This window comes from Colletotrichum fructicola (genome assembly GCF_000319635.2).
Source record: "Colletotrichum fructicola Nara gc5 chromosome Unknown KSG_Nara_v1_contig04, whole genome shotgun sequence".
NCBI classification, from domain to species: domain Eukaryota; kingdom Fungi; phylum Ascomycota; class Sordariomycetes; order Glomerellales; family Glomerellaceae; genus Colletotrichum; species Colletotrichum fructicola.
Window position 1 is genome coordinate 1,501,975 of NW_027094054.1, and position 25,160 is coordinate 1,527,134.

Consider the following 25,160-nt stretch of genomic DNA (forward strand, 5'->3'; position numbering starts at 1 on the left):
CATAACTGACAAGGTGTTGATCTTCCCCTCAAACATTATCCAACTTCTCAACTTCAGTTCCATATATAAATCATGGTTGACTGGTACACTGTGGGAGTCGCCTTGATTGCGGCAATGGGCACTTTATTGTTCGGATTTGACACTGGCATAGCCACAACAACTATTGCCCATGGTAGTTGGAAAGAGTACATGAACCATCCTTCTGATGCTATGACCGGGGCGGTTGTTGCGCTTTATGTGAGCCTCATGTGCATATTGTTCTTCACTATGCTAATGCCAGATTTAGATCATAGGGGAGACCTTGGGTGCCATTACTCAGAGTCTTCTTGGCGACAAAATCGGTCGGATCCATTTCATGCAGATGATGTGTATCATCGTGACTATCGGAAGTACCATACAGACAGCCGCAATTAACATTAGCATGTTCCTGGCCGGACGAGCTATTGCTGGTATTGCAGTTGGAGGAATGGTCGGAACTGTTCCGATGTACCTGTCCGAAATCAGCCGACCGGAACAGAGAGGACTCATAGGAGGTATCGCAGGAGCAGGCATATCATTCGGGGCTATGCTGGCCAACTGGGTCGGATACGCAGGTTCCTACGCTCCCGATGACGCTATCCAGTGGCGCCTCCCGCTCGCCCTACAAATCCCTTGGGGGCTTATAATGCTTCTTGGCCTTGTCACCTTTATGCCAGACTCTCCACGGCAACTCATTCGTGCTGGCAAGATCGAGGCTGCTCGAAGGGCGCTCTCCAAGATGCGGAGCGACACCTCGCCTGACGAATTTGTAGCCGAGTTTGACCAGATGCAAGCTCAGATCGAGTTTGAGATGGAACGCGAGATTGCTTCCTTTGGGGAAGCTTTACATTTGTATCGCCACCGTTGTCTCGTCACTCTAGCGGTACAGGTCATGACAAGCTTAACCGGAGTGAACGTGGTTCAGTATTACCAAACGATCGTGTACAAGTCACTAGGTATGGAACCCAGGACTATCCTCGCGCTGGCTGGCGTGTATGGCACTGTCGCATTTGTTGTCAACTATATCGCCCTCGTATTCTTCATGGATCGATGGGGAAGACGCAAGATGATCATCGGTGGCCTTGCCAGCATCGTGCTTGTCCTGATCTACACTGCTGTCATGCAACGGCAGTTCCAGGAGACGGATAATCGCGTCGGAAAAGGTTTCACGATCCTTGGCATCTACATGTTCGTCACGGCTTTTTATGGTCTCATCAACAGCGCTACATGGCTCTACAGTGCTGAGGTATTGCCCCTAGCGCTGAGGGCCAAGGTTATGGGTCTTGCATGCGCTTGTCATTTCATTGTCAACATTGGAGTCACGCAGGCTGGTCCGAGTGCCTTTTCCACAACCCACGAGAACTACTACTATGTATTTGTGGGATGTACGGCATTCTTCACAGTCATAGCCTATTTCTCCTTCGAGGAAACTCGACACAAGACTCTAGAGGAGATCTCTCAGGCTTTTGGTGACGAGGTCACATCGAGCGAGGATATGTATGTTGCGCGAGCTAAACTAGACGTTGAGGAGAAAAGCCAGCAAATTGAGCATCGTGCTTGATTAAATAGCACAGAGACAATTTGTGTTGCGAGCAGTTCTATCAAAGACAGTCATCATGGATAGGTAGAATACTATGAAACTGGTCTATTGATAAGTATTAAGGTCTCACCAATCCTCAGTGAGTATGGTTTATATCTGAGTAGTGAAGTTTGAGCATAATCCGATTCAACTTTCCAACACATCCTTAAGGATTTCTATCATCCAGTAGTATCCAATCCGCCGTATTAACACCCTCTTGACTGCCTCGTAGATCTAATTGCAGAGACGTGTCATACTGTCCCGGGAGTATTTGATCATAGGGGGCTCCAGCGGTTGAAATGTATGCAACGCGTTCGGTCAGCCTATTGCAAAACACACTCACCACCAACCTCACCTGGATCAAGGCAAAGAGCTTCTTCGAGCCATTTGTCGTCTTCCCAAACTCTTGCAGCCTCTTCCTCATTTGCCTTCTGGTGTGAGCCAGTCGTTTCCATTGGCATATCTTCCATACTACGAGACATCAATTGCATGTCAAACCTGGGACCTCCCGCCCTAGCGAGAACAATGCCGACTGCTTGGGCGGCCTTCTTGGCCTCCCTCGAGTGGGGGCCTTTTCGCATCCAGATTGCTCTAGAGTTTCCAAGAGCTTCCATGATCTCATCCTGCCCAAAAATTCTTTGCCGGTGCACCACCGAGCATAGGACCATGGTGGCTGTCAGGAAATGATGGTTCATAAGCGATCCAACTCGCCAGTGCATGATGTGGAGTTGTCCTCGCGGGCGGGTCTCTTCGTCCAGGACCTGCTGAATACGCAACGTCTCCAGCGCCGCGTTGATGCAAGCCTTCCTGGAATAGGTGAATGTGTCAAGATCATGCCAGATGGATTCTGCGAACAGGAATCTTCTATGAAGCATGATCTGTCCCTTGTAATAGATGTGGCTCAAGAACAAGCGGGCCATGATCGTTTGTGGTGAGTCGGTGACGCTAGATGCCATTGATTTGGGCTGCAGGGGAGGTGGGATACTTGCTTTTGCATCGTTCAATATCTTATCGACCCTCATGTACTCAGCATATCCTGACGGCTTGAGGGACGAGGTCAGATCTGAGACGGCACCCAGAGCTATGAGAATTCGCCTCCTTGCGATGATACCCAAGGCAGTGGTGTGCTCCGTTTCCGGGCGAGGCGGAGGCAGCTCAGAGATGTCCCCTTCAATATCTGAATCATTCAGATTTCTTGGTTCTTCGGTGTCGAATTGATCGCTTGTGATCATACGCGGCATGCCCATCTGGCCTGAAATGAGACTATCGCCGAGAAGAACAGTCGCCCACACCCTTCGCCTCATTTCTCCTTCAAGTGGGGTGATGCCAGGGAAGTGCTTGGGATCGCGATGATAGCCCATGCGTTTTGCCAGGTTCACCTCAATCCCCAAGAGGAACCAGACATCCTTTTCGGCATCTTCGCGGATTCGAAATTCGATATAGACGTAGTTCATGAACGTCTCCAAGGCATGGCTGCCGCCATTGGTGTATTTGCCCATGATGAGACATTGAACTACCTTCTCCCTGTACACCTCAATATCTAGATCGTAATGAGTCATTTCCTTAGAAAGCCCCTGGCTACTGGTGTCTGAAGCTATCAGGGCTAGGCAAATCATGCTATACAGCAGCCCAATCCACATGATTCTGGCATTGGAGGGATCGTCCCAGAAGGCTTCATACTGATTCGCTTGGTCAGTCGTAGTAAGAGGCAGATGCCAAGTAATGCGGATCACATACCTCTCGAAGAAACGTGGGACCATGGACAGAAGCTTTCCGCCTGAGGGTTAGCGACTAGATCATCGAAGAAGTAAGAGAACACTCACATGAAGCTACTAGGTCTAGATGGTTGAAGTATCGGGAGACATAACGATCGACAGTAGACTTGGGCGGTAAAGCAGATAGAATCTCTTCCCTACATCTTGCGGGTCTGCATCCGTAGAGCAAAAGCGCTCGTTGCGGAGGGAAGGATCCCGAGGCCGTATTACCACAAACGTCCTGGGTTGGCTCTGATGCAGGCTCCGGGCTTTCACCAAGCCTGAAGTGCTCCTCTCGATTGAAGTGGTCTCTGAGGTCCGCGATGCTATCCAGAATGGCACCCCAGTGGTCACCACTCACGTATGAGTGATCTGCAGCGCCAGTGCGGAGACTTCCAGTCTCAGAGCTGTCGTCTATGGGCGTGCCAACAGATGCCTGTGCCGATTCCGCCAATTGACTTGAGCTCTTCTCAGGCCCGAATGTCATCACCAAGCGCTCAAGGTGCGCAAGACGATCCTGTAGTGTTGCATCGTTTGGTGACACTGTTGATGATGATGCCATCGCAGAGTTCTCTGCGTAGACGCACGAATGACCTCGTGAAGAGCAGCTGGAACATGGCTTCTTGCGATCGCATCGCAATCTAGTAGAGCGGTGTCAGTGACTTTTTAGATGAGTAAGGAAGTATCAACTTACTTCCGGCGACGACATAGGTTGCAAGAAAGCTGCGGCTTATCACGTCGGCGACTGGCAATGGGTCGCGGGCGATGGACGACCTGTTCATGATGCGTAATTATTGAGGGCCCATTTGCCACTGATACGGGTCTTGATTCAGGCATTTTGTTTTTGGCCAGCAGCGGTCCGATGGCTACCTCATGTAAGCGTCGGGAGGAGAAAACAATCCTCAAAAAAGGCCAGGAAGCAATGGTTCAAGAGAAGCTATAACTATCGGTGCAGATGGGAAGTTGATGAATGTCAACGTATGGCGCGTGAATATAGCTGACTGACCTTGAATCCTCGAAAAGTAAGCACTAAACTCGGTGGGATCATTCGCCTTAGTGCGGCCGGAAAGGAGTTAATGTCCTGACCCTCCGATCGTCCGGCCGATGCTCCGGCCCCACACAGCCGGTAAAATCGCGACAGTGCACATCATCAAATGGCATGAAAGGACTAGACTGCACACGCTTTGCAATTGGATACCGATGAAGGCATATCACGTCGTATAAAATTGAAACTATTTTGAGGGCGCCCGGAATGAGTGATGTAAATTGAGTTGCCGCTTGTCCTTGCGGCAAGAAGTCAAGAAACACGATACAAAGAAACACTTCTAGATAGTGCAGCCGTGTCCAACAGCTAGCAAAGTCCCAAAAGTTCCATCATGTCTTCAGATGTAATATCCATACTTAAGCGTAAGCACGGAGAGCATCGGCAAGCTGGTTGTACTGCTCAGGGGTAAGGTTGCTGTAGGAGAGGCAGTCAGAACCGCAAGGGAGGGCGAAAGGCCCGGTGCCATCACCGACGAGGACGTTGGCCAAATTCATGCAGGTGGCGGGGACACCCGAGAACTGAATCTCTGCAGTGGTTGTTAGCAATGAAGAGCTCGATTTGATGAATCATTGGGTGACTTACCAATGTCAGAGGGGGCGGTGGCGGTGATAGTCAGGCCAGAAATGTCGTCGCGGCAGCGCTGGTACTCGAACTCAGGGACACCCTCAACCTGGCGAGGACGAACAGTTGTGATAAAGCCATCGCGCTTGCCAAAGATGGTGGTGAAGAGCTCGGCGATGCCGCCACCAAAGAACTCGGCGGCCAGACCAATGCCGCGGCCAATGTCGGCCTGAGCGGGCTGAGCGACCATGAGAGCGACGGGGACGATGACAGCGGAGGCCTTCATTTTGATGGTTTGAGGAAAGATTGATGATTCAGAGCGAAAGGTTGTGTATGAGATTTGAGAGTTGAGTGTGAGAGCTGTGTGTGAAATGTTTGTGTTGATGCGGATGAGGACAGAAGAATTATTTCCATGGAGTGTGCAAACTGATTCTTATATACAATTTCTCTACCAAAAGGAACTTGTTCAACATGCCCGTGTTGGGTCGTCAACATGGACAGCTCCGGTTCACAAGTTGCATGCAGAATCACTGGCAAAGATCGGCGATGGATTATGGGCCTCACAACCATGAACGAAGTTCTCACGAGGCGAAGCCATTCAGGTGTTGCCTACAGCCTGCTCAGTCTCAAGTATACGCGTAAGCCAAGCTAAGAGGAATCAAATCCCAAAACTATTGGTGAGATAACTCAACACCAGGAAGGGTGCCAGGAATCGTGCCATGCAACTAGCAAGGCCTTTCAGCATCGTGAATGCTCTGCAATCGAATTCGGTAGCAGCATGTGTCAATGTCTCCACAGTTTTTTGTAGACTAGATACCGTAGCGTAGGCTGTCACCTATCCCTCGCCAAGTCTACAAGACCAGGTTCGACGCCGAGAACCCGATATGAGTGATGACACTCAGGGAGCTCGAATGTGTGATCACAGCCCACCTGGCAAGATTCCTTCGTCTCTATCCACAATCTATATGTCACCGATACCAATCGGAACCAATTATTGCTATGGGGTGTGGGGGGGGTTCTGAAGATGTAGCCTATGTCGAGACGTTATCATAAAAGTCCTGGGTTATTAATGTAAAGCCTTTGAATGTGACCCACACCAACTAAAAGACCAGGGCAACTGTATTAAAAATAATGAAGTAAATATGATTAGCGCTTTTTATCGTCTGATCTGCTGCCATTTCCATATTCATAAGTGGTTGTGTTTTCGTCTTCATACTTACTTAGCAGGTTTGAAATCCGCAACCAACGTAAATAGTCCTTAGCAGCGCACTTAGTTCAGTGGTGTGAGTGCGTGTATCTCTTCAGTGCCATGTTTCATTTCAAGGGAAGCACCCATTGTCTTACATAACCAGCTGATGTGCCTCCAGGTATGGTAGATTTGTGGGGTAATTTGCGCCAAGGATCTCGGGCCGCACAATGGGACAGCCGTCCTACGAGGCGAGGTTGCCCTGATCCACAAGAGACTTACCTGGCTGTCAGCCTCCTATCTCCTTCGGGAAAACGAGGCCAGATTCAGTTCCTCACTTCATCCAAAACTGGTCATCTCTGATCCGATTATGCCGGGCCAAGACCACGTGTGGGAGCAATAGGTCCTCTAGGCAACCGTTTTGCACGTTTGAGGCAAAGTTAACGGAAATTTTGTACCTGACTTAAGGTTGGTAGGGCGAGGCTTTAGCGAGAAGGAGTGTGCTGAGATTCCTTCGGGTCTGGGCAACCCATGTTCAGAAGAGGATGAAAGTATGGAATTTGTGGGACATGGTCCAGTGGAACCCAAGAAATCCTTCTTTCTTGATCGAGTTTCATCTCGCGAGGCAACACGCTGAGTTTGGAAGAGTTCTAGAACGTGCGGCTTGCAGATAATGAGACACAATCGACTCCAGTCAGTCTTGATGGCTCACACTCTTCGCCTCGAAATCCCTCGACGACGTCGTGGCTACTGAGGTCGAAGTCACTTGTTTCTATCAATTGTTGTTTCGGGATTTTGAAACTTCTGATGTAATGGAAATGTCCAACCGAGCATACAGTGATCTACTCAGAGTCTGCTAATCTGAATTCGATACTGGCCTTCTAGCCTGACTAGGGAAGACTTGAAGCCCTCCGTCGAGTAACAGGCTGCGTGAGCCATGAATCAAAAGAACCAGGCCCACAATCCGCAGCTAACATACTGCAACCCCGAAAGTTCATCCTTCACCAGGATAAGCCCAGATTCATCCCATCATTCGACCGGGACAGCCCCACAACATACTCAGTCGTCAAAGTGGAAGTTTGGTGCCTGGCCTTGGCCATTTACATCCTTGCCAGCGATCGGCGATCGTCGCCTCAGCCGCGATGGAGCCGTTGCATGAGCCCGCAAAAGTTCCGGGCGAACCATCTCTCAGCTCATCAACTGCAGTCAAAGGATTCAACGTCGGGCTATAATTCCTGCCGACTGAAGGCACATCCGCGAAGGATTCAATTTTAGTTCTGACGGTGTCGTCAGCCAAGTCGACGACGAGGCCGTTTCCGAGAAGGCTTACTGGATGTAAGTGATCTAAAGTCCGGATGACTTCGTCGATTTACAAACGCACTCTTTCAGCGCGAAACTCGCCCTCATTTAATGCATGCGATCATGGAGATTGGTTTTGTTAAGTTACTCCGCAACACGGAGCTGTCCGCCGTTCTACACGGACTAGTCCCCGTGGCGTGGTTCTTGACTTCCCTGCCAGCTTTCGTCGTCACTATTCACCAGCGACCTGGCCGTCGAAGATGGCTTTTTTTACCGTTCAACGTCTTTGGGCCAATTGTATGCTTTCTGCAGGTCGGCAGGCTTAAGGCAGGTCTTGACTGGCTTTGGGCTTTCTCGTCTATCATTTACATTTTCCATGCCATTTCGGCTCTTTATCTTGAACAATGGACTCTGCCTGTTACCGCGTCAAGGCCAGGAAATTTCCCAGCAGAGAAAATCTACGCTTCAGTCAAGGCATGGAACAACCCTCGTCGGCTACCGCTTCGTCCGTCTCTACACCAACGCATCATTACTCAACGCCAGCGAGCTTACTTCACTTTCCGCAAGCTCGGCATAATCTGCATCCATTGGGTCATCTATCTTGTCATTGAAGTCGGCACCTTATTTCTCCTACGACCTGCCCCTGGGGAATTTGTGTCACCAGGATACTTCCATTTCGCCCTCGACCGCGGAGCTCTATTGCGGGCAGCCTACTGTTTGCAGTGGGCCTGGCTGACATACTTCATTCTCACCGTCGCGAACGCGGTCGTCTCCATACATTTCGTCAGCATCCTGCAGCTTGATGCACCGGACGAGTGGCCGTCTCTTTGGGGAAATCCCTTCAAAATCCACGGCATCAGAAGCTTCTGGGGAGTATTCTGGCAGAACATCGGAAGCCCGTCGCAATTGACATACGGGCGCTTCATTACTCGAAATCTACTGGGCATCAGGCCCAAAAGTACAGCGGAGAAGTCTTTTCTGGCGCTCTTTGTCTTCACGGTATCGGGGACGATCCACGCTGCCACCAATTGGATTACGAGGGATACGGCTCCTCTTGAAGACATCTATGGAGATATGGTTTTCTTACTCTTGAACTTCGCGGCCGGGTTGCTGGAAGTTTTGATGCAACAAGCTGTCTCCACCAGACTGAACATCAACAGGGACAAAGATAGACCGCACTCGATCCTTCGCAGAGCACTTGGTTTCTTCTGGGTGTTTGTTTTCTTTTATACTATGGTACCCCCTTGGCAGTTCCCTTACATCGAGGCAGACCTTCGACACCGCTTTGTCCCTTTCAAGATGAACATTCAGCTTGAAAGACCTCAGATACTATGATCATCGGGAAGTCAGCTTTGCGGCAGATAAAGAGAATATAGCAATGAGAAAAACGATCAAAGTCACCACCAATGATGAAATGGACAGTTCTCCTATCTGTTAGATGTACCCAAGCTCCTCCATAGCCTCCTCCTCCAGCCGAGCATCATCTTCAGGCTTGAACACCTTGTCAACATTTTCCGGTCTCACAAAGCCATCCTGGCCATTCAATCCCCTCACAAACCTTTCTCTGTCCAACCACTTCTCTTGCACTCTATTGCCCACGTGGAAGCCCTGAGCATTCTTTCTCGCCGCATCTGTAAGGACAATGGCTCTGATTAGCTTCTCCTGGCTGCTCTCATTTCCAGTGGGATTCTCATGCACCCACAGAAACCGGTGCGTCATATCCTTGTACAGCTCGTACCAACTCGCGCACCGGTTCTGCAGCCCAAGGAGAGTGTCCTTGATAGCCGTCTCATAGGCGAAGGGGAAGAAACCTGCCGAATCAAAGTTGGTTATCGCCACAAGCCCATAACCTGGGCCAAAGTCAACCTGCCGCGGTCGCATGAGGATATTACGAGGTTCGAGGTCGTTGTGACAAAAGGCGCTGGAGTATGTCAGGAGAGCGAGGTTGTCTGGGGTGAACTCGACCTGGTGGCGCATGGAGCTGTCCTTCTTAAAATCGCCGTCAAGAAGGATCGAACCGTCGTTGGAGGTTGCGAGCTCGTACCTAGCGTTGCCTGGTGAAAGTCTCTTCGTTAGGAACGAGGCCATGTCACTGAACCAACCCACTTGCGAATTGCCTACCGCAGGTATTTCTTCCATTTCTTGTGTCTGTAGGCCATTCTCGGAAAGGATGACCCAGTCCTCCATGTCGAGATCACCAAAGTTGATCTTCTGCAGCTCTGACATAGCGTCGATGATGTCCTTCATGAAAGCTTTCTTTACGACCGGGTTGAATTCGTCCCAGTACTTCTCAGCGGGCACAGCGTCTTGATAATGCTGGCTGAGGAGGTAGTGAAGCTGAAGACCGTCTCCGGTGCGCGTAGTCCCGGCACCCCAGACCTTGGGCACGAGTGAAGGCAACTTCCGATGGGCCAGCTTCTGGAACGCTGCCGAGCATAGGAGCTGGTTATTCCGGCGGGGCTTCTCGATGCGGGCCATGAGGTGCGTGGGTAGTCCGTCCGGGGGCTCTTCGCGGTCGGTCAAGTCAATGACGAACTCGCAGGTGTCGATGGTGTTGAAAATGATGGTGTGCCTTGGGGAATGCTGCCAGTCGCTGCCGAACATTCCTTGAAAAACGGCAAGATCGGGGACGATAACCTGCTCGCCCATATTGTTGTCAACGTGAATATAAGGCCCAGTGGGCCCCTCGACTCTCGACTCCATAATTTGGAGGTTGGAAAAAGGATTCTCGATATCCCAAGCCATGGAGTCAACGGTCCTGCCCCGGGCAGATCTGCTTACGTCCGTGAAGCCGTAATCGGCGAATCGGCTGGAGATGTAGGAGCCTTCGCTGTCGCTGTCACTTTCGAATCGGTAGGCCATGATGAAATTGGCGTGTGGGTAATCCCGATACACAATGATACAGGTAGAGGTTTCTATGTTTGGGGTTGGAGACTCACCGCGTCTAAGGATGGTGTTGGGGTCTTCGTGGAGGTGATGAAGGGCTCAAGGTTGGAGGTGTTTGAATTGATGATTAAATTGAATCTAGAGGGTACTAGAGTTTATACTGTATTTGTAGACTGCTACTCACGAGTGTTTGGGGGGTACCTGGAAGGCTGTTGTCAAAGTCCGGGCTGTAACCTATGCGCAACAATGCCAGGTGTTCTTCACTTGAACAATGCAAGGGTCTTTAGCATTGCGACTAAGGCGTTGATGGCTCTGTTGCCAACCAGACTCAGTAGATTTCATCCGCGTGTATCATACGTTGTTTGTTGTCGGTCTTTGTTATTTTCTGGAGATAATTCGAGTTGGTTCAACACAATAACTCGGGCCTTCCAAAAGACAAAGAAGCGAGTCATCTGTTCTGCAGTAGTACCTTGAGAATGGCACTTATGCTACGATTACAGTTATCAGTGGTTACATCAGTCTGAGAAGAAGCCTGGATATTCCGTGATTTCAATGCATACCTAGTAGGCTGTCGAAGACGTGTCGGCCACTTGCAATTGTCTGAAAATTGTGACATCGAAAAGCTTTTAGGCAAGAGTGATGTTTCATCAATTTGGTCATTGGCTTGATATTCTACAGTAAATGAGACACTATAGAATCTATACAAGACTGACAAACATTCTATCCATTTTCTCCGCAAGACCGGTGAGCCTAGGAGTGAACTTGCCGTACTTCCTTCGTGATCATCGCCTTCCTCACCGAGGGGACCTCTCGGTCAACACGTTGGCCCAAGCTTCTGCTCACCGAGCCCCCACGAATCCTGCCCCACCACACCTCGCGCATCCAGTGTCTTCCGTGCTCCTACCTCATCTCAACTCACCACCAACCTCATCCTCCAACATCAACCACAACCGCCGCCATGGACACCTCACGAGACTCCTCCAACCTCCTCGATACACACAACCGTCTCATCGCAGACGTCCTGTCGCGCTTCCGCATGCTCACCATGCTCGCGACAATCCAGGCCGAAGGCGAGCGCAAAAACGCCGAGCCGCAGACCGTCGCGGTGACGGGCATGTCGATGCAGATGGAGTTCGAGGGCCTGGTGCGTCAATCCCTCTCTCCTCCCCTCCACGCATCCCAATTCCCAGCCCCTTTTCTTCCCAATTCCCTTAACGAAACAAGACGAAGACAGGAAAAATATCTATTGACGCCAACCCCCACAGCACACCTCAGTCAAAGACCTGCTCGCCCTCTCCCGCCGCCTCAAGGAGCTCTGGCTCTTCGGCAAGCTTGGCGCCGGCGAGAGCGACGCGCGCATCCAGGCCGACAAGCTGCAGGCCGACGTCGTGCGCTGCGCGGAGATGCTCAACGCCATCCAGGAGACGCGGTACAGCGGGCTCGCGACCGCCGCCGGGGGCAAGTGGGCGCCGATCGGGAGGCAGGATGCGGCTGCTGCTGCGCCTCCGCCTACTGCGGCGCCTGATGGAGGAGCTGCGGCGCCGACGCAGCCTGGTGGTGCCGGTGCTTCGTGAACGCGGAGGCAGAGTGGAAGTTACGGAATTGATGCATTTTATTCGGCGTTTGGGGGTTGACTTTGGGTTTTCACATTGCGATAGGACTAGCTGATACCCACGAGGACGGGGAAAAAAGAACTATTGATGCTTTTTGAAATTGGTCTACCGTGTCTGTTTTCTCTTGATTGTGATGCAACGTCTACTGTATACAACGACCAGCAACGACAAAGAGGCTCGTTTAACCCTCGCCGTTCTCGGGGTCCTCATCCTCGTCACCCATCTGCGCCTCCAGCGTCTTCTGCTTCTCCTCTCCCTTGGCGGTCATGATAGCCCCGGCGTCAATGCCGGCGGCCGTGAGCCAGAGGAAGTAGTCGGACTTGAAGTTGTCCACCTGCTGGAAGAAAGTGTGGAAACTGTTTGACACGCGATCAGTAAAGTTCGTCGACAAAATTGCCCCGACTCGGTGTTGAAAACTCACACATTCTCCTGCTCCTCCACCTCGAAGATGCGCTGGTAAATCTGCTTGTCCTTGAACGCCTGCAGCTTATCGTCGTACTTTGTGAAGTCGATCGTCTCCTTGCCAAAGTTGTCCTGCGCGCGGCGGTTGTACGCGTCGAAGACGGGGCGCTCCAGCAGCAGGCCCAGGCCAGGCGCCTTGGGGATGGCGATGCGCGTGGGGCCGTAGCTCTGGCGGACGCGCTCGAGCGGCGTGCCGCAGCGCACGACGAGCGACGCCATGCCGACCATCTTGCGGATCTGGTGCATCATGAAGCTCTGGCCGTGCACCTTGAGCGACACCCACTCGGTGTCGCGGATCTGGATCGGGCTCATGTTGACCTTGAACGACTTGATGTGCCGCTTCGCCGAGGGGTCCTTGAAGGTCTTCTGGACGGTGTAGTTGTGGAAGTTGATGGTGCCGCAGTACTCGTTCAGCGCGGCCTGCAGCTGGTTCAGCCGCTCCGGGGTCACGCGGTACCGGCGCTTGGCGTTGATGTAGGCGGCCTTGATGTCGCGGAGGGCGAAGTCGACGGGGGTCAGGTCGCGGTTTCTAGGCTTGAGGCTGCCCTCGGGGACCTCGGCGGGCGCCTTGTCTTCGGCGGGCGCGGTCTCTGCGGCGGGTTCAGGGGCGGCGGGTTCGGCAGCCTTCTCGGCGGGCTTGACGTCGTCGCCCTCGGGCTTCTCGTCCGCGTGTATCCTCTCGAGCACCTTGGCCTTCGTCTCGGGATCGAGCTTCGCGAGGATCGGCTTGATGTCCTTCTCGTCGACCTCCTCCCAGTACTTGATAACATCCGCCAGCTTGGACTGGAACTCCTCGTAATGCCCGTGCTCCTTGGCCTTCTCCACGAGCTGCTTCCACAGGAAGCTATCGGGGTGAGGAGGGAGCAGGCAGTACGTCGGCATGAGGTACTCGTACCACCTCGAGTCGCAGGTCTGGTAGCAGCTGAAGGAGTTATTGGTGCGCTGGATGCCCCAGACGCGGATCTGCTCGGGCAGGGCAGCGTTGATCTTCTCCACGACATCCTCATCCTCGATGATGAGCTTCAGGCTGATGACGTTGCCCGCGGCGTGCACGCCCTTGTCGGTTCGCGCGCAGCGCACGAGGCTCGACTTCTTGTGGTCGTCGGCGTTGGCCTTGGAGATGGCGCCGGCGGCGACGAAGGCCTTGAATAGGTCGCCCTCGATCGTCTTCTCCTCGTTGTTGATCTGCATGCCCTTGTAGCCCGTGCCGGAGTACCCGACCATGACGGCGACCTTGCGCTTCGGGCGGCGGGCCTCGGCGGCGATCTCCTCGGCGGAGAAGGGGTTGACGGTCTGCTCGGCCTCGCCATCCTCGTTCACCTTGCGGCGCTTGAACTCTTGGTACTCGGTGTTGCGTCCGCGCTTGTCGGTGGCCTCGCGACTGCGCCGGCATTCTCGTCAGCAAGACACGGCCAGTAACACACATTGGGGCGCGAAAGTGACGGACAATTCGCGGTAAAAGATGTTGAACCTACCTCCAAGACGACCTTCCCTGCTCTTGCTTGCGCTTCGGGTGCCGCTTGTTCTGGTTGCGGCCTCCGCCACGCTGACGACCGTTCTGGTTGCCATTACCGGGCGCAGAGGCAGCCGGGGCGCTGCCGCCGGAATTTGAAGGATTGTCTGTCGCCATTGTCTGGTTGCCGTGACGGACGCTCTCATCGTCCGGACGGTGTAGGTGGAGTGGTTGTGCGCGCCGGCCTGCGACAGAAGGCTTCGTCCAGATTTTTTTTTGGGCCAGCTGCAAGGCTGCACTGTGAAGGTCCGTGTGAACCCTTGGAGGTGCGGGGCTCTTCCGGCTGAACACCAGTTGGTGGGCCCTACATTACCTAGTCAATGAAGCCTTGCCACTTTGGGACTAGAAAGGTTCACGGACCATTTTCAACTTCTGGCATCGTCTTGGTGTTTTTGCGATCGAATTTCCTCCAAGCCAACATTTTCGGCAATGCAAGCAGAGGCAGACTCGGCTGAGAGAAGCAGAACACAAGGCTAAACACTATCATCACAGATCAGGCACGAAATGCAATAAATACGTCGATTCCTCTACCTTGAAGCGAGGGCACTCTGTCAACCTGTCCAATCGACAATGCGTAAGTGGGGCAGCAAAAGTGGGTGTTCTCGGACAGAGATGGACGCTATTGGTTCGCATTCAGTTCCGCGCATTTACGCCTTCAGATGGCGGTTTCGGTCTCGGTCCCCAACATCAACATGCCAGACTCTCTGATCTTTAAAGGCATTCAGCGCAATATTTTCCGAGTCCATGTATTCTACAAAGACTTTTTGTTTTATACCCATTTTTTCCGGCTGTCGATCCCTCTGAGTCGACTCTCGCTCCGCGACAACTTACACACTAAGAACTACCCAACATGCGGAAGCACAAGAAATCGCGGCTTGGATGCAGAGAGTGTAAGCAGAGAAAGGTCAAATGCGATGAGAACAGGCCATCCTGTGTCAAGTGCCGAACGGCGGGAAAGACGTGCTCATATGTCGGCATGCAGAGTAGCCTGCCCGTTCCCCCAACTTCATCACACCTCTCTACGACATCATCTCCGGGTCCCCAGTCGACTCCAGACTCGGGAGCCTCCCCGTACGCCTTTTCCCCGGCAACGCCTCTATCTGATTCAATCGTCTTCACTCCATCTTCCGCCGACACTTCTGCCTCTATAACATCCCTTCAACCACCGACATCCGTACCATGTGTCCCACAAGATACCCTCTTCGCAGAAACCTACAGCCTCTTCCACCTCGACCTCCTCCGCCACTTTCAGGGCCCACTCACAGAGGTCACTGTATCAAGCCAGTCAGAGACGGAAATCATTCTTCGCGTGACCTACACGCAAGCCTTGAAAGCACCCTACCTCATGGACGAGCTCCTTGCCTTCGCCGCAGCCCACAAGAGCACTGTCTCATACGACCCCGAGATGAAAGTTCTCTACCAGAACGAATCGACCCGCCTCCAGAGCCGCGCCATCAGTCGACTCGGAATCACTAACGAGGACGTCACTGAGGACAACTTCCTCGCCCTGTTCTCCTTTTCCATCCTCCTCGGCCAACACGTCCTCTTCGACATCTTCTCCAACGCCTCCTCCCTGCCCGGCGTCCTGGACAAGTTAGTGAATTGCTTGGAACTGCACTCCGGCATCAAATTCATCGTCGCCCAGTCCATGGTAAGATTCGGGGACATGCTACGAGACTTGTTCCCTACAGACCCTGTCCACTTCCAAGTTGACGTCACCTCTTCGTCCCACGGCACCGAGTGTGAGGACCTTCTCCGGCGCCTCGAGGAAAGCGACATGAGCGATTCCACGAAAAAGGTGTACCTCGAAACCACCAAGATCCTGCAGTATCTCTTCGACACGGTGCATACATCGGAAAGTCGTCGCTTCGTCGCCGTTCAGGAGTGGCCGGTCCGTATATCGCGGGACTACATATCCCTGCTGCAGCAACGACGCCCCGAAGCGCTCGTCATCATGGGGTATTACGCGGTCCTGTTGCATCGGGCAAGGGACTACTGGGCCGTCGGAGACTCGGGGAGGTTCCTCGTCAAGACCATCTCAAATCACCTCGGGAGTTATTGGTCTGAGTGGCTGGAATGGCCGAATCAAGAACTTGATATGCCATGAAATCAATTACCAATTACCTAATGCGCCGTCCATCTGTATACAAAACATTATCCAAGCTGTGATCAAAGCCCGCAAAAAGCTCTGTCTTCAGCGCAGCTCGAGGTGTCTAGGCTCGCTCCGCTTAGACGCAGCAGCGTTTTCCGACCCAGAACAGGACCAGCACTTCTCCAACGCGGCGTCGCCACACGAAGCAATGTATTGAGCCTTTTGCGGGTAAGGGCACAGGATACGGTTTTGGGTCTCATCTGGGCCGACGTTGAACTTAATGGGGGTCTTCTCAGGCGCAGTGCCCTCCTCAACCCAGTCGCGCAGCTGCTGGAAGAGGTTGTTTGGCTGGCCACTCTTGCCGCCAAAGCAGTGAGCCAACCCAGGGGCCTCGAAGTAGCGGAAGAAATCTTGGATGTCCGGGGTCATCCTGGCCACGGCGTTGTAGTACTCCTCCGTGGATCCAGGCGGGATTACAGTGTCGGCCTGCGAGGAAGCTGTTAGTATAGATATGACCACAAGACCTTGAAAGGTACATACCAATCCATGAAAAGAAATAATCTTGCCTCCAAGATCGCGGAAGCTCCTCAAATCCGGATCCGCAGACTCCACCAGCGAAGCATATTGCTGGCGCCCAGAGCTAACAAGCGCGTCAAACTCCTCGCGGCTCAGATGCCCGATATCAAATGCAGGATCCTTGGCCACAAACAGCTGAAGCCAGGAACCCCCGAGCATACTTGGCACGCCCACACACCCCGTGGCATTGCATCTCGTCTGCACAATGCTCAACATCCCCGTCAAGTCCGTCCCCGGGACCAGACCGCCGTAGTACTTCTTCGCAGAGTACCCATGCCACGTCGCGTTCGCCACGACCGCCGCAGCCCTGCTCACAGCCATCTTCGTCCCATTCGTCTGCGCGCACTCCACCTCCCTTCCAACGACAGAGAAGGCGCCAAACTTGGCCAGGCACGCGTGCTGGTCGGCGACAGCCCCGTCAACGACGCCGTCCAGGCCGTCGCAGGCAGTGAGCGCCGCTGCGGAGAGGGCGTCGAGCTCGCAGGGGTAGGGATACTCGCCGAGCTCGTTCATGAGCTGCTGCGGCCACTGGGAGAAGGGCATCAGCTCGTTCCAGTGGATGGCGGGCGCGCCGGCGGCGATGCCGTCGTAGAGGTCCGGGTAGCGCTGCGCGATCATGAGGCCCTGGCGCCCGCCGTTGGAGCAGCCGTTCCAGTAGGAGTACTTTGGGTCGCGGCCGTAGAAGCTCTTGATCAGGGACTTGCCGATGATGGCCTGGCGGGTGGTGTTAGTGGTTGAATCAACAGCAATACGTAGTTATGCGGGTAGAGTCACTTCATCGTTCAAGGAGACGGAAGCCGTGTTCTGCAAGTTGTACAGATTAACGTTCCCGGGGCTGTTGAGCGCCCACGGCCTCGGCTCATCCGCGGCCCCGAGACCGGCGTCGGTGGTGATGGTCGCGTACCCGTCCGCGATGGCGCCCTGCATGCCCCCGTACGTGAGGAAGAAGCGGCCGGCGACCCAGCCGCCGCCGCCGATAGCCTGGAAGCGCTCGTTCCAGTCCAGCGGCAGCCATGCCTCGGTGACGATGTGGTCGTTCTGGCCGGGGTGCGTGTAGGCGATGGTGACGTTGCAGAAGGAGACGTTGTCGAGCGTGACGGCGGGCGCGACATAGCGGAACGCCTCGGCGACGGAGGCGCTGTAGTTGGTGACGAGGTTTGCCTCGAGGGAGAGCACTTGGGCGCCGAAGAGGGAGGGACTGAAGGTGCTGGGGACGCACGACTGTGCTAATGAGAGGTCCATTGCTGGAGATTGATCCTGTGGTTCGGTCTATGGATCGAGTTGTCGAGGTTGGTCTTGTTGTCCATCCTGAAGGAAGTCCCTCGGCTTCTGGCTTTATATCCATCGTTGCGATGGCATAGCCTCATGCGAACTGCAGCAACGGCCGCCCATGTTACTTCGCATAGATAGTTGTAGAATACAAAGTAACGAGACATGCAACATGTTCCACGAAGGATTCGGTTAGGTACGTGTAAGCTTGTTGTTCCCTTGCATTCATTCGGTGGGTGAGTCACCCGGTCACGTCAGGGCTTTCAGGGGGAGCTGTTGGGCAGAATTTCCGGTGTTGGTTCCCGCGTATGTAGCTGCTGCCGATCCACTGCGGGCCTGTCGCAGTGGCTGTAATGCGATTTGCTCAGTGTGAGAACCCGATGCGACGCTTCTGCTCGCCGTGCTGTATTTGGACAATAGTGGCTGTGGGGGAATAAGACGGGCTGTTCGTGTAAGCTTACTTACATGCTTGGCCTGCGGGCTGTTTGTCGGCGTACTGGACTTGGAAGTGGGTTGTCCGGAAGCATTGGATCATTCAATCAACCGACTTGATTCGGAACGTGGGCTGACGGATCCTTGAAACATTGACAAACATTTTGGTGGTTCTTGAGACTTTCTTGACTGAATTTCACTGACATTCAAGTACCCAAAGTGATGTTCAATTATCTCGAATGAGAACTCTCTATAACGTCCATCTACGACTTCATCCCAATCCTCCAAAACATCATGTACCTATGTAATCACCCAAGACTCGTCCCTAAGCCTTCACGCTGTTTCTCAACTCCACACTCTCCATGCCAGATACCAAATCATTCGCCGACGAAGTCGGCACCCAGTCGCCTTTCCTCCCCACAGAAGACGGGAACCAGTACCAAAACGTGCCCATAACCGCAAACATCGGGATCGAGTCAAATATATACAGCGGCCACTCCGTACTCAACAAATACCCGTCATTACCCATAACAAACTCAATAATCCGAAAAACCGAACGCGCCATGATCAGCCCGCTCGCCCCGTACAGCATGCGCAGCGCCTGCTCCCACTTGACGTCGGGCCCGATCTCGTGGTAGCCTGGGTCCTTCTTCATGCGCGAGTGGAACGTCCACGCCGTCGTCCAGAACACGCCGAAGACGCAGATGTGGAAGACGAGCCCCGCGACGACGATGCCCTGCGCGATCTTGGCGTACTCGCTGACGACCATCAGGCCGGCGGCGGAGCCCTGGATCGCGAGCGCGAGGACGTCGCCCGCGACGAAGACCTTGGTCAGCCGCGAGGGCCGGATGATGGAGTGCCGCTCTCCGTTGACGATGCGGATCACGCGGCCGAGCGTCATGTAGATGGACGCGGCGAAGAGGACGGGCGCGAGGAGAATGTTGTTCTGCGAGGCGACGAAGGGCATGAGTTTGCCGGTTTTGTTGTGGGCCACGGCGCGGAAGACGTAGCCGAGGAATTCCACTGTGATCATGGATGGCTGGTTAGCATTGAGTTTCTCCTGTCTTGCGAGTCATCTCAGCTTTGGGGGAGTGGTTGAGCTTACTGTAGCCGCCAATGGCCATCGGGATGCAGAACCAGGCGCGAGTTTTCCAAATCTTCCACATGTATGCAAATGTGGTTGTGAGAAAGATGATACAGAAGATAACAGCTGCTGGGACGGATGGAAGGTATTTCCATAGATAATAGTTGCCTCTGAAGGGTTCAAGAACAGCCATGGTGCCGGTACTGAGGAATCAGGGTGATTCTCTGGACAACTATGGAACAAATTGCGTGATGATGACAAGACCGAAATGGATGAATACAGGGTTCAAGTCTAGAGAAAGAAAAGGTTCAACGATTGGAATGGTGATATGAGCTTGAGGGGGGGAGAGTTCGAGCTTCAGAGGCAGGCCTCTTCACGAGGATATATGGATTTTCGTACAGAGGAAGGCATGTAGTTGACACCCTCTGAAACTGCAACATATCCCATCACGAATTGTTACATCCTTCTGAGATTGGAAAGTCGGTTTGATCTCTTGCGCGTATCCTGCGGATCTGTATTGTAGAGATCGAATCCAGACCAATCGCATTCGTCTGTGTGCGAGAGGGCCCGCTTCAACTGTGGCTTGGCTCCTGGCGGACCCGGGCTTCATGCACCACAGAACGCGCAATGGTACAACTCCGTGAACTGGTGCGGTTGACTAGGGCCAAACCTCATTGCAGATTCAGTCTGATAGCTAAGGAATCACAGTTTACATCGGTTTCGACAATTGTTGATCTCCGCACTGCGCCACTCTCCCTATTGTCGGGACCAGCTTGAACCAATCAATGTTGGACCAGTCCGAGAGCGCGTAACCGCCGCATTCAACTGCCGGTCTGTTGGCAATGCTGAAATCAAAATCTGTCGGTCCAATTTCGGATTGAAGTGTATCACTAGAATTAGATGCTTGGCTTTCAGGAGATATCATGGCCTACCTAGTGATGTGGATATCATTAGGAAAACGTCTTTGATCCGATCTACGCAAGGACTACTCTTGGCTACCGCGATTCGATGTTCGTGTTTATAAAGCCTATCGATCGCAAGAGGATTCGGGATTTGAACTCGTAATTCTTCATGAGTCTACTCCTCTAATAACTCATACGTTCACTAATATCACCACATTCATCATGATCCCTTCTCTCTTTAACGGCACCGTGCCACCCAGCGCCTGCTCTGCCGCCCTCATACCCTACCCCGATCTATTTGGCGCAGAGTTTCTTGCGCTTCAAACCAACTTTATAGCCAACCACTCTCAAAACGTTCCCCCTGGATACTACTCCAACCACGGCTCCGTCAACGTCCAGAACGCCAACTTTTGCAACGTCACCGTCACATACACGCACCCGGGCCAGAATGACACAATCAACGTCCAGGTCTGGCTACCTTCAGACACCTGGAACGGCCGCCTCCAGCACATCGGAGGCTCCGGCTGGCAGGCGGGTCTTCACCAAGCTGGGCTGATGGCCATGATGGCTTCCGTCGGCGAGGGCTACGCCACCGTTGGAACCGACGGCGGCTTAGGCTCTGATGTCACTCCCGTCAACTGGGGCTTGCTAAGTGAGGGGAACGTCAACCTCTACCTGCTCCAAGACCTGGCTTCCACCACGCTCAACGACGCGGCCGTTATCGCCAAGAGCGTCATCGGCAGTTTCTACAAGACGCCGCCCAAGTACTCGTACTACACGGGTTGTTCCCAAGGAGGCCGCCAGGGCTTCCAGCTTGCGCAGCGCTATCCTGATGCATACGATGGTATTGCTGCCAGCGCTCCGGCGATCAACTGGAACCAATTTGTTATGCAGGGCATGTGGGGTATGTTCGTCATGGATCAGCTCGGCGAGTACCCTCCCGCGTGTGAGATCAATGCCATTACCAGCGCGGCGTTGGAAGCGTGCGATGGAGCCGACGGGATTGAGGATGGCGTGGTAGCCGACACTGACAGCTGTGATTTTGATCCTGCGACTGTGGTTGGAAGCACGGTCAACTGCACTGAGCTTGGTTCGGAACGCAGGGTTTCAGCCGCCGCGGCTGAGATAGTCCGCAAAGTTGTAAGTGGGCCTCATTGATAATGTTTGTAATGGATGACCACGACTGACTTTCATAACATAGTGGGATGGCGCTCGACGAGAAGATAACACGGCGATTTGGTTCGGCCCCTCCAAAGAGGCAGTCCTGACCGGCTCTATCACGGATGTCGCCATCGTCCCGACCACCTGCACGGCCAACGGTACCTGTACTAGAGGATCATTCGAGATCGCAGACGACTGGCTCAAGCTCTTTCTCCTCAAGAATTCCAGCGCCAGCACAGCGAACATGACCCAGGCCGAGTTCGATGACCTTGCCCACCTCTCAGTCCAGCTCTACGAATCCATGATGGGAACAAACAGCCCCGATCTTTCGAGGTTCCGCGCCCGAGGTGGGAAGCTTGTTGGGTACCACGGAACGGTCAGTTCTTCTATCCCAAAAATCTGACTTCATCTACTAACTGTGCATAGACCGACACCTTGATCCCCGTTCGCGGAAGCACGCACTACTACGACTCAGTCCTGGCACAGGATGCGCATGCGGATGACTTTTTCCGTCTCTTCCTGGCTCCTGGCGTGAATCACTGCTTCGGCGGCAACGGAGCGTATCCTGCTGGCACATTCGATGCCATGCGCGAGTGGGTCGAGAACGGTGTGGCTCCTGACACGCTGATGGCTTCGACTGTTGGCGTAACGCCGGCTTTCAAGAGGCCCCTTTGCCCGTACCCGAAGAAGCAGGTCTATGATGGTGTTGGTAACAGCACTTTGGGCGAAGGCTTCTCCTGCGTCTAAGCTGGGCATGATCTCCTGCAGCGTTGAGGCTATTTAGTGCTGGTAACCAAACGCCGGGGTTACAGAAAACCATCACATAGTTCACTTCTTTTGTACAATTTGCATAGTTTATCGAACTAGTAAATTTGAATCTTCGGGAGTCCCCAAAATGAGATTACCCGTCAATTGAGGTCCCGTTAAGAACCTCAACGAAGGTGATTAAATCTGTCAGAGCAAAAGCCTCAATCTGAAGGTGAAAACAATCCTAAAACGAAACCATTACCTGCTTCCCTGATCCCTAACCCTGCTACCTGCTTCCAACATGAACAATAATCTTTCCCCTGGCTCTCCCCTCCCGGAGCTTCTTATAAGCGCTGGGCACGTCATCAAACGGAAATGTCGAGTCGATAATTGCTCTCGCCTTGCCCTCCGCCATCCACCCACCAATCCGACCAAAGAACTCGCTATCGTTCTTCTGATGAACGAAATAGAAACCTCTGCATCCCATAATCGCAGGGCGCAATTGCCTGCTGAGATTCGAGAAGATGCCAGAAATCGACAGGTCTGCGCCAACGCCGACCAAGACGAATGTCCCCCCGGCCTTCAGGTAGTGATTGCTCTGGTCGTAAAGCTCCGAGGTGCTGCCCACATTGTCGATAATAAGATCAAAGACAGGACCTCGCGCCTTCAAAGTCGCCACAACATCTTCCGTCTTGTAATCGATAACTTCGTCGGCGCCGAGCTGTTTGCAAAGCTCAACGTTTGCAGTGGAGCAAGTCGTGACGACCTCCACGCCTAAGGCTTTGGCAATCTGGATGCCCCAGGTCCCCGTCCCTCCACTTCCACCGTTGATGAAGACCTTCGCGCCGGGCTGAAGCGTGTCGGGCATGAGGGACTGATATGCGGTCGTTGCCGCAGTGCCCACCGCCGCCGCGTGGTCCGGGTCGACCCCCTCTGGCAGAGGCGCGATGTTGGCCATGGGGATAACGGTGTACTGGCTGAGAGTGCCCCTCTGATTGATCATTGCATAGCCGCCGAAGACAAGCTGTCCCTCTTTGAAAGTGGTATTCAACGAGTGTGTGCCGACGACGCGGCCGCAAAAGTCCATCCCTGGGGTTGCAGGGCGGGATATCAGCAGGCGGCCGATGAGAGGCGTCGCGGGGACCTTGTAGTCGGCGGGGTTGAGCGATGCGCTGATGACTTCGATGAGTAGCTCGTCCTGACGAAGGGAGGAGATGCTTGGTACTGGCGCGTCCTTGTTGAGGGTGAGGCAGTCTTCGAGGTTGCCGTTGACGGCGGAGTACTGCCAGGTCTTCATTGTTTCCGGCATTTTCGCGATAATGTTTCTTGAAGTTTTTGGATGTAGGAAGCATTCATTCGCGAAGATAGACGTAGTGATCGGTGAAGTTTATCTACTCCCGCAGGCGAGACGACTTTCGTTACCGTGGTGGTTCAAAGAGGAAACAAGTTCCGGGTATTGACATTTCCGCAGGTGCGGGGCTGCTTTGCGGAGCGGAGTTCACATTGGTGTTCGGACGGCGACCCACAAAAGTCTCCGGCGTTGCACCGGCTCCGATCGACTCGTCAGCCCCTTTTCGGCCAAGGATCTGATCGCACCGCGGAGCGAAACCGAGCGGAGATTGACGGGCCAGAAAAGAAATGCGGCTAGATGAGACCTGGAGCCCAGAAAGATTCAAATGGCAAATATTGAAGAACGCCACTAGATCAAGCTGGAATGTTATTTCCGATGATACCGATGAGACGCGCCTCTTTCGGGCCGGGACCTGTCTCACTTCCAACAATATGTGAGACTGCACACTGAAATTTTGGAATGTGCAAGTGGACCATATTCGTTGGCCCTTGGAAACCAAATTGGCCTCTCTATGACGACCAGACGCGTAAGTAAGCAACCAGCGGCCTACTTCAGAAGCATGGTGACAGCTCTCACCCCTTTTTCAAAACGTCTGCTCTCTCTTTGCATTACCAGTCTCTTCGTTAGATCGTATGAGACGGTCTTCATTTCGTTTTGTATCGTCATCACTGTACAAGATACCGTCATTTACTCATCATGCGATCATCGCTTCTGCTTAGTTTCGCCTTCCAGTTTGGCCTCATCTCCCTTGTCAGCGCTCAAGCCCTTACACCAGCTCCAGTCAGCCCGTATCAGTATCTCGGCTGTTTTTCAGCAAACTCGGTCTTCAATATCGTCTATCAAGCTGTCGGCGGTGGCAATCCGGGAAATTGTCAGTCTAGATGTCAGGCTCAAAACCGGAATTTCGCAGCCCTCATCGGCAACGTCTGCTATTGTGCCTCGGCTGGAAATCAAGCACCATGCAGTAGCTCCGCCGCGGCTGATAGTAACTGTCCCTTCCCTTGCTCAGGGGCCCCAACTTCGCCGTGCGGCAATACCGGCGCCAATCCATACTTTACGATATATGGAAATCCGCCACCGCCTGCATCCTGCCCGTCACCAACCAGTTCCACCTCATCTCTTCTGACTTCGTCGTCATCGTCTTCATTGTTATCTTCGCCATCATCTTCTTCGTCGTCATCTTTGTCATCCGCGTCTTCATCGTTGTCCTCGTCACTCTCTTCAATTTCGTCGACGTCATCGTCAATATTCTCGTTAGCATCTTCGTCCCCCGCTTTATCTTCGTCTTCATTGACATCTTCATTCTCGACGTTCTCTCAATCTACGTCTCCGTCTTCGTCACCATCCTTTGCTAGTTCTACTGGGTCACTCACAACATCCGGTACCTCTCCCCTAGCATCATCCTCAACATCATTCTCCAACAGTTCCACTAACTTGGCGGGGTTCTCTTCAACAGGAAGTAGCATTTCTAGGACGTCCGGAACGTCCAATTTAGCTTCTGTCACAAGCAGCACCTCCAGCATCCCTGTGTCTATCTCAACAGGGGGTGATTCGGGATCTGCATCACAGTCCGTTTCTTCAGGATCGACGACCCGACAGTCTGGCACCGTATCGACAACCGCAACTTCGG

General features: G+C 53.3%; 12 protein-coding genes across 12 annotated transcripts; 5 read left to right on the forward strand and 7 right to left on the reverse strand.

Annotated features, from left to right (window-relative positions):
* Positions 1-72: 72 nt before the first annotated feature.
* On the forward strand, positions 73-1,579 carry HXT5-1 (putative glucose transporter HXT5; the record flags this gene model as incomplete). Its single annotated transcript, XM_032035784.1, has 2 exons — positions 73-237; positions 287-1,579. The coding sequence occupies 2 exons, from the start codon at positions 73-75 to the stop codon at positions 1,577-1,579; spliced, it is 1,458 nt and encodes a 485-aa protein (XP_031885264.1).
* A 341-nt stretch (positions 1,580-1,920) lies between these two features.
* On the reverse strand, positions 1,921-4,133 carry fsa6-3 (Fusarisetin A cluster transcription factor fsa6; the record flags this gene model as incomplete). The annotated part of the gene is made up of 5 exons (XM_032035785.1): positions 1,921-3,276; positions 3,335-3,366; positions 3,421-3,894; positions 3,939-3,992; positions 4,046-4,133. 5 exons carry the CDS (start codon positions 4,131-4,133, stop codon positions 1,921-1,923), a joined length of 2,004 nt encoding a protein of 667 aa, XP_031885263.1.
* Positions 4,134-4,752: 619 nt separating this feature from the next.
* CGGC5_v007240 (uncharacterized protein) lies at positions 4,753-5,243 on the reverse strand (the record flags this gene model as incomplete). Its single annotated transcript, XM_032035787.1, has 2 exons — positions 4,753-4,922; positions 4,979-5,243. The coding sequence occupies 2 exons, from the start codon at positions 5,241-5,243 to the stop codon at positions 4,753-4,755; spliced, it is 435 nt and encodes a 144-aa protein (XP_031885102.1).
* Positions 5,244-8,876: 3,633 nt separating this feature from the next.
* CGGC5_v007241 (uncharacterized protein) lies at positions 8,877-10,304 on the reverse strand (the record flags this gene model as incomplete). The annotated part of the gene is made up of 1 exon (XM_032035789.1): positions 8,877-10,304. The coding sequence occupies one exon, from the start codon at positions 10,302-10,304 to the stop codon at positions 8,877-8,879; it is 1,428 nt and encodes a 475-aa protein (XP_031885104.1).
* A 982-nt stretch (positions 10,305-11,286) lies between these two features.
* On the forward strand, positions 11,287-11,902 carry CGGC5_v007242 (uncharacterized protein; the record flags this gene model as incomplete). Its single annotated transcript, XM_032035790.1, has 2 exons — positions 11,287-11,472; positions 11,594-11,902. The coding sequence occupies 2 exons, from the start codon at positions 11,287-11,289 to the stop codon at positions 11,900-11,902; spliced, it is 495 nt and encodes a 164-aa protein (XP_031885105.1).
* A 220-nt stretch (positions 11,903-12,122) lies between these two features.
* PUS1 (tRNA pseudouridine synthase 1) lies at positions 12,123-14,033 on the reverse strand (the record flags this gene model as incomplete). The annotated part of the gene is made up of 3 exons (XM_032035791.1): positions 12,123-12,297; positions 12,363-13,784; positions 13,879-14,033. 3 exons carry the CDS (start codon positions 14,031-14,033, stop codon positions 12,123-12,125), a joined length of 1,752 nt encoding a protein of 583 aa, XP_031885106.1.
* An 859-nt stretch (positions 14,034-14,892) lies between these two features.
* On the forward strand, positions 14,893-16,023 carry CGGC5_v007244 (uncharacterized protein; the record flags this gene model as incomplete). Its single annotated transcript, XM_032035792.1, has 1 exon — positions 14,893-16,023. The coding sequence occupies one exon, from the start codon at positions 14,893-14,895 to the stop codon at positions 16,021-16,023; it is 1,131 nt and encodes a 376-aa protein (XP_031885107.1).
* An 87-nt stretch (positions 16,024-16,110) lies between these two features.
* CGGC5_v007245 (putative feruloyl esterase) lies at positions 16,111-17,826 on the reverse strand (the record flags this gene model as incomplete). Its single annotated transcript, XM_032035793.1, has 3 exons — positions 16,111-16,494; positions 16,549-17,298; positions 17,359-17,826. The coding sequence occupies 3 exons, from the start codon at positions 17,824-17,826 to the stop codon at positions 16,111-16,113; spliced, it is 1,602 nt and encodes a 533-aa protein (XP_031885108.1).
* A 784-nt stretch (positions 17,827-18,610) lies between these two features.
* On the reverse strand, positions 18,611-19,562 carry RTM1-5 (Protein RTM1; the record flags this gene model as incomplete). Its single annotated transcript, XM_032035794.1, has 2 exons — positions 18,611-19,308; positions 19,391-19,562. The coding sequence occupies 2 exons, from the start codon at positions 19,560-19,562 to the stop codon at positions 18,611-18,613; spliced, it is 870 nt and encodes a 289-aa protein (XP_031885109.1).
* A 931-nt stretch (positions 19,563-20,493) lies between these two features.
* CGGC5_v007247 (putative feruloyl esterase) lies at positions 20,494-22,179 on the forward strand (the record flags this gene model as incomplete). The annotated part of the gene is made up of 3 exons (XM_032035795.1): positions 20,494-21,411; positions 21,473-21,808; positions 21,859-22,179. The coding sequence occupies 3 exons, from the start codon at positions 20,494-20,496 to the stop codon at positions 22,177-22,179; spliced, it is 1,575 nt and encodes a 524-aa protein (XP_031885110.1).
* Positions 22,180-22,465: 286 nt separating this feature from the next.
* CGGC5_v007248 (Zinc-type alcohol dehydrogenase-like protein) lies at positions 22,466-23,488 on the reverse strand (the record flags this gene model as incomplete). Its single annotated transcript, XM_032035796.1, has 1 exon — positions 22,466-23,488. The coding sequence occupies one exon, from the start codon at positions 23,486-23,488 to the stop codon at positions 22,466-22,468; it is 1,023 nt and encodes a 340-aa protein (XP_031885111.1).
* Positions 23,489-24,489: 1,001 nt separating this feature from the next.
* On the forward strand, positions 24,490-24,885 carry CGGC5_v007249 (uncharacterized protein; the record flags this gene model as incomplete). Its single annotated transcript, XM_066151828.1, has 2 exons — positions 24,490-24,494; positions 24,540-24,885. The coding sequence occupies 2 exons, from the start codon at positions 24,490-24,492 to the stop codon at positions 24,883-24,885; spliced, it is 351 nt and encodes a 116-aa protein (XP_066008654.1).
* Between the last annotated feature and the right edge of the window lie 275 nt (positions 24,886-25,160).